Raw genomic sequence first — 7,463 nt, 5'->3', positions numbered from 1 at the left:
TTTTGGGCTCGGGCGAGTTGGAGAGGTGTGGCGGCGGCGGAGTGTGGCAGCAGCAGTCAAGACGGGTCTGGAGGAGAGTCGGTCTGTCGGGGTTCAGAGTCTGTCGGGGAGCTGCAGAGAGGGGAAGCCGGGAACGCGGTCGAGGTCGCAGTGGAGTCGCTCGTCACGGGACCCAAGCAAGCCAGCTATCCTCTTTCCCCAGAGCATCAACAACCCCCCCCCTCTGTTTCCCCCTGTGCTGAGATAGTGTGAAAAGGGGGCCCCGTTCCCACCCCATTCCAAGCAGTGCCAATGAAACCCACGGAGGAGCGCGGAGTCGGGGCACCGCCGCGACATTTGTGGCTCATCACAAGATGGGTAGGCTCCACGCGGTCTCGCGCCCCAGGCCCCGTCTGCCCCCTTGTATTTGAGGGTGGCCCTTTTCTTTTGCTTTTGAGTATATGTGTTGTCGGCGCCGTCTGTAAAGTAAAACTGTGTAAGTGTTGCCGTGTGCTCGCGTCGTCGGTAGTAGATCTGCATTGTTGTGCTTCTTTTGTTGCAATTGCTTTTGGTGCATAATTGTTGTAATTGTATATGTGTGCTCTCCGTGTGCCGCGGAATAAATGTGCCTCATGTTGAACTGTTTTTCCTGTTTCGCTTCGTCTTTTCTTTAAATTAATCTCCATCTTACTTCACGTAAAGGGTTGGTAGTGGGCTAAATTCGCCCGATAATTAATCGGAACCGTCGAGGTTGACGATAACACCGCTCTGTTATTCCGATAGTACGGAATGGGTCGCTTAAAGTGGCCCTTGTCCGAAGTCGACCTGCGGCGAGGTGCGACCGCCCGGTCTACCCTACGTGTGGGTACTTAGGTAGGTCGAATTTGGCGAACAACCCTATCCCACGTGGGGGGCCGATTGGCACGATCGTGGTGAGGCCGAAAGGCCCACCCGTGACTAGTTCCCAGCGTTAGTCCGAGAGGGTCACGATGGAATTGTCCGTCCAGTGGGCGACGTGCCGCGATTCGAGTTACGTGGCCGCTCGCACGCTGGCGGGCGCGAATTCGCAACAATATATATATATATATATATATATATATATATATATATATATATATATATATATATATATATATATATATATATATATATATATATATGAAACAACCCCAGCTGTGATTTGTGAAGACTCCAGATCGAGTCACATGACACCTATTGCTGCACTATCTGGGACCAACACTTTCCATCTACCACGTGGACTCATTGTCTTCCACCCCCACCAATCACCATCAGGAGGCATCACCATTATTTTTTAGCAGTCGGGAGTTCTGTGTTTCATTTCTATATATACGTGTATATATATATATATATATATATATATATATATATATATATATATATATATATATATATATATATATATATCAGCTCAGAATAGATAAACTAATCTGGTGGTGTGTTCGGTTGTTAATCGGAGTGACTTTTAATGGTAGAAATGTGACAGAGGTAATCCCACCATGTGTCTCTGAAAACATCCTCTCACGATAGCTTACAAACAAGCAAAATAGTACGCAGTGTTACAGTAACAGAGCAGGCAGGGAATGTAAACAAAGCCCCAAAAGTGCACCATTGTTAACCTCCGAAACCGCCCATATTTACGTTCAAGTGATTTGTATACCGGCAAACGCAAGAGCGGTTTAATGTCGCAGCCTCTCACAGGCTTGTTTATGTCAAAAAGCCATTTGTGCCATTGTCTGAAACCATAAACTCCGGAACCATTTTCTAATGCATTTAATCCGTCCGCTCTGATGCTGTTTAGTTTCGAGAGAAATGTCCAATGTGTGGGTTATTGAGTCAACTGGGGCGACTGCTTATTCGTGTGTGTGTGTGTGTGTGTGTGTGTGTGTGTGTGTGTGTGTGTGTGTGTGTGTGTGTGTGTGTGTGTGTGTGTGTGTGTGTGTGTGTGTGTGTGTGTGTGTGTGTGTGTGTGTGTGTTAGTGAGATTCCTCAGTTCTCCGATCTGGACGAACGTTGTGACGAAAGTTTTATGGCTACGTCATGACTGCAGCACCAGAAGGCAGAAGGGCATTTCACAACACAAATATGACAGTCAAATGCTGTCACTAACCAAATGAAAAGTGAAAACACACATACACACACACACACACACACACACACACACACACACACACACACACACACACACACACACACCTTGTTGTGTGCAGGTTAATAATGGTTCCTGTTTCATTCTCACCACAGGTAAGTTAGTTCGCGGCCACTTCCACGTTTGGGAATGTGAGAGGAAATTAGTTCCGAGTTATGATGACATTAGCCATGTTATATACTGTATACGTTTTGCTTTTATCCACGCTCTACTGCTTCCGTCATGAAGCGGATTGCCGGGACAGAACCACACACAGCGGCGTGCCGAGACAATGAGTGAGGGTCGGTGGGGGTGGGTCGCCCTGACGGACCACCCATGCATCAGCGAGATGGAACCCTGGACTAGCGCACTCGCCATATACCCGATATACTCACTCACTCACTCATCGGCGCTCATGGAGTCCGCCCGCGCTTGGCATACTCACCGCGCTGGAAAAACACCGAGCTTTTCACACGTATGGTTCTCATCAAGTTAAGGTTCTCAAAATAATGGAGTCCAAAATGGTATGACGTAATAACGCGAGCATATGGTGTGTCATTTTCTACATATATATATATATATATATATATATATATATATATATATATATATATATATATATATATTGGGATTTTTTCCGTTTATCATTTGTGTATATGCTATGTCGGTGGTAATTATTTTCCACACAAGTTACACAAAGTAAACTCCTCGGACTGGCGCGGAGGGATTCCTAAAGAACCGCTCGCTCGTTCGTTCGTTCGTTCACAAATAACGCTCTATTGGTATTTCGTTTTGCATTTGCGCAGGCGCTTCAATAACACTTTTCTAATCAACGGGCACTTCATGTCTGTTTGTGGCGGGGAGGAGTTGGGAGGAGGGAGAGAGGGGGGAGAGAGAGAGAGTACCGAGCGACCGGCAATCTCATCCTGACGTCAACCAATAGCAGAGCGGCGCGCATCGGGCGCGGCACAAAACACGCGGCGCGCCCAGCCGGGCCGGCCCTGGATCTCGGCCACCAGCGGGCGCTCAGCTGCGGCCCACCTGCCGTCGCGGTCCACCCACGGGGCGTCGAGCACCAGACGGAGAAAATTGTTGGACAGGTTGAGGGAGGTCGGCCGGGTGGTTCTGCGTTTAGACGATCGAACCTCTCTCTCTCTCTCTCTGTACCTCTCTCTCTCTCTGTACCTCTCTCTCTCTCTGTACCTCTCTCTCTCTCTCTCTGTACCTCTCTCTCTCTCTCTCTCTCTCTGTACCTCTCTCTCTCTCTCTGTACCTCTCTCTCTCTCTCTCTGTACCTCTCTCTCTCTCTCTCTCTCTGTACCTCTCTCTCTCTCTCTGTACCTCTCTCTCTCTCTGTACCTCTCTCTCTCTCTGTACCTCTCTCTCTCTCTCTGTACCTCTCTCTCTCTCTGTACCTCTCTCTCTCTCTCTCTCTCTCTCTCTCTGTACCTCTCTCTCTCTCTGTACCTCTCTCTCTCTCTGTATCTCTCTCTCTCTCTCTCTGTACCTCTCTCTCTCTCTCTCTCTCTCTCTCTCTCTCTCTCTCTCTCTCTCTCTCTCTCTCTTTCTTTCTCTCTCTCTTTCTTTCTCTCTTTCTCTCTCTCTCTCTCTCTCTCTCTCTCTCTCTCTCTCTCTCTCTCTCTCTCTCTCTCTCTCTCTCTCTGTATCTCTCTCTCTGTATCTCTCTCTCTGTATCTCTCTCTCTGTATCTCTCTCTCTCTCTCTCTCTCTCTCTCTCTCTCTCTCTCTCTCTCTCTCTCTCTCTCTCTCTCTCTCTCTCTCTCTCTCTCTCTCTCTCTCTCTCTCTCTCTCCCCCTCTCTCCCCCCCTCTCAGTGCAGATGCGGCTCAAAAAAGACGATTAAGAAGGAACATCATCCGTACTTGACCTATGACTGTAGAAACTGCGAAGTGGATTACATGATCTCACTATGTCTGCCAAGATGTCTCATCAAGGAAACACGCCGTTTTCCATACAGGACATTCTCGCTAGCAAAGAGGGATTCGGTCATGGAACTCGCACCGACCGGTTCGGAGTCATCACACCGGGATGGCAAAACCTGCACGAAGCTCCGACAAGAATATCATCTCCCTGTACCGTCCACCTTTCGGCTTCCTTCAGGAAGAGAGCCTCGTCCTCTTGCTGTGCCACACAGCACAGCCCAGAGCCACCGATGGACATTCGTGGTCACGGTACTGCGTGTGAGGGTGCACGACCGAAAACGTCACGCGACTGGAGCGATGTGACCCTCGGAGGTGCAAGGCCACTCACGGTTGAAAGTGAGGGTGCTGAGAGTGGTACGTAAATGTTGTCTCCTCATACAATCAAATTAAATAATGCAGAAGTGTCACTCGACGTCACGTGCCATGTATAGACGACAACTTATGGTGGAACTCCTCCATGTAGTCGGTGCGTATTATGTGGAGTATACTGTATTGTGTATAGTATGCTGTATTATGTATAGTATACTGTATTATGTGGAGATAAATCGCCTGCTTTGAGCGACTACAAGTGTCAATGACACATCATTTGCAAAAATGGTGCTCAAAGGTACACCACTGCACATTATCTGTACTTTGACTAATTCATATTTATCGCCTTAAATATATCCAGTTTGGCAAAATATATATATATATATATATATATATATATATATATATATATATATATATATATATATATATATATATATATATATATATATATATGTATGTATATATGTATTATATAAATATATACATATATATGTATATATATATATATATATATATATAAATATATAAATGTATATTTGTATATATGTATTATATAAATATATACATATATATGTATGTATATATATATATATATATATATATATACACATATATATATATATATATATATATATATATATATATATTTTACACATTTAATGTATTGGCAATCGTCTAATCATTTAAACATCATGATTGTACGTTCTTGTGTGGCCTTGGCTGCAGAAAGTGAGCGGTCGTTCCCAGCAGTCGATGAGCGCTTGAGCTCAACCGAGCCTCTTCCGGCTGATGCAGGACCTGGAGTTGATCTTCCCGAGAGCAAGACGCGCAAGAAGCGCTCCCGCGCCGCATTCTCTCACGCACAGGTGTTCGAGCTGGAGCGTCGGTTCAACCAGCAACGGTACCTCTCCGGACCAGAACGCGCAGACCTCGCGTCTGCTCTCAAACTGACTGAGACTCAGGTGAAGATTTGGTTTCAAAACCGGCGATACAAAACCAAACGGAGACAGATGGGCCTGGGTTCGTCTCCAGGTCCTGAGACTCATGGTAACACCGGTAGCGCCAGGAAGGTCGCCGTTAAAGTGCTTGTGCGCGACGATCAGAGACAGTACAGAGCAGAGGATCTCCTCTTCACGCCATCGTTCGCCCTCTACCAGGCTTTTCGCTACTATCCGTCGGTACCATATGGCATGCAGACTGCCTGGCCCGCCACGCTACCGATCTGTCGTGGAGCTTCGCCGTGATGATCCATGGTCTAGTGAGGAGACATATGGAGTTAGACTGTGAGCACATGATGATCCACGGTCTAGAGAAGAGACACATGGAGTCGGACCGTGAGCTCATGAAGATCCACGACCCAGAGAGGAGACACATGGGGTCTGACCGTGAGCTCATGCTCTCACGTTTACGCAGAGCGAGGGGTCTATTTATTATTTCGTGAAATTCTGACCATTTTGAATATATGACATTCTTGGGCCTTTAAAATTATCCTAAAATAAAGAAAGTCATGTTATGCGACAAATGATGAATTCATAAATCAGATGAACGATACTTTTGACATCACTGTTCCAATGCTATAATATCAGATTGATATACCGTACAAGGATTATTTATAATCACCATAATTCACTCTCTATATATAAATCTAACATTCCAATATCAGACAGAAAGTGGAAACCTAAAATGTATAGGGCTTGTTAATTGTATAAATTCCCTTTTCTAATGACGAAAATTGCAGCTTATATAATTACATATAATTCCATGCGAATGCGGTGCCCGCTCGTGTGTTCTATGCATGTACACTGGGAAACGCATTTGTTATTAAATTATTTTTCACTCATCATCATGTCATCATGGTTTTATTATTTACCCATTTCAATACTTTGTCGCAACGCAAAATAAATGTTGTGTAGCAGTTCTAAATGGTATGTCACGACCTCTTCTCGACCACATGGGATGGAACGTTTCATGACCGTACAGGAACGTGTGATTTGTCAATATTAAATTGGTCATGTTTGATCGATGTTGTAGGTAGTTAAACACAATGCGTTTTCACGTGAAGTGCAATGTGCTTTAAAATAATGTATTCATTATTATTATCATTTCTATGATTATTGTTATTAATTTATTATAAACTCATTTTAAGCTTTAACATAAATTATCAAATGGTTTGAATACTGAAAATATACTTAAGATCAAACTTTACATGAGTTGCTGGTAATATTGTCAGCAATGTTTGACAAATTCAAACCAACCTTAGTAATTTATAAAATATTCGATTTTCACATTTAGAATATTTTTTAAAACAACAATCTCCAATGGTTATTATAAAAACTACAATAGCATTTCAAAAAAATTTTTTCCAAAAAAAATATTTGTTTCACATAAAGTCACAGATCTAATCTTACAGTTTATAACACATATATATATATATATATATATATATATATATATATATATATATATATATATATATATACATACATATATACACTCATATATAAATACATAAACATACATATACTTTATATATATATATATATATATATATATATATATACATATACTATATAGTATACCATATATATAGTTATATGTATGTATGTATATATATATAGTTATATGTATGTATGTATGTATGTATGTATATATATATATATATATATATATATATATATATATATATATATATATATATATAGCCTGGTGTTGGCTTCGTGGTTCGGGCAACGGCTTGGGATCCAAAAGGTCCTGAGTTCAAGCCCCGTTGGGCCACTGAATTAATACACCAGGGGGTTGACTCAGCCTGTCATCCTTCCGAGGTCGGCGAAATGAGTACCAGTATACTGGGCTGGTGTATACCCCGGTTAAAATAGGTGTACCATATCCCTGTGTCGTAAGAGGTGACCAGGGTTGCATCAGGAAGGGCATCCAGCGTAAAACATGTGCCAAATCACTATGCGGATCATACGGATGATCCGCTGTGGCGACCCCTAACCGGAGCAGCCGAAAGAAGAAGATATATATATATATATATATATATATATATATATATATATATATATATATATATATATATATATA

The 7,463-nt window shown here is 42.9% G+C and overlaps 1 protein-coding gene across 1 annotated transcript; it reads left to right on the top strand.

The window, feature by feature from the left end:
* Window positions 1-3,828: 3,828 nt before the first annotated feature.
* On the top strand, window positions 3,829-6,222 carry LOC147015620 (homeobox protein Nkx-3.2-like). The gene is made up of 2 exons (XM_085850554.1): window positions 3,829-4,421; window positions 5,106-6,222. The coding sequence occupies exons 1-2, from the start codon at window positions 4,055-4,057 to the stop codon at window positions 5,621-5,623; spliced, it is 885 nt and encodes a 294-aa protein (XP_085706680.1). The 5' UTR covers window positions 3,829-4,054; the 3' UTR covers window positions 5,624-6,222.
* The last annotated feature ends 1,241 nt before the right edge of the window (window positions 6,223-7,463 follow it).

The sequence above is a fragment of the Eptatretus burgeri genome, chromosome 12 (genome assembly GCF_056783735.1).
Source record: "Eptatretus burgeri isolate ZD-2024b chromosome 12, Ebu_testis_v1, whole genome shotgun sequence".
In the NCBI taxonomy this organism is placed as follows: domain Eukaryota; kingdom Metazoa; phylum Chordata; class Myxini; order Myxiniformes; family Myxinidae; genus Eptatretus; species Eptatretus burgeri.
The sequence above is the reverse complement of the archived record's forward strand: the minus strand, read 5'-3'. Positions and strand labels throughout refer to the sequence as shown.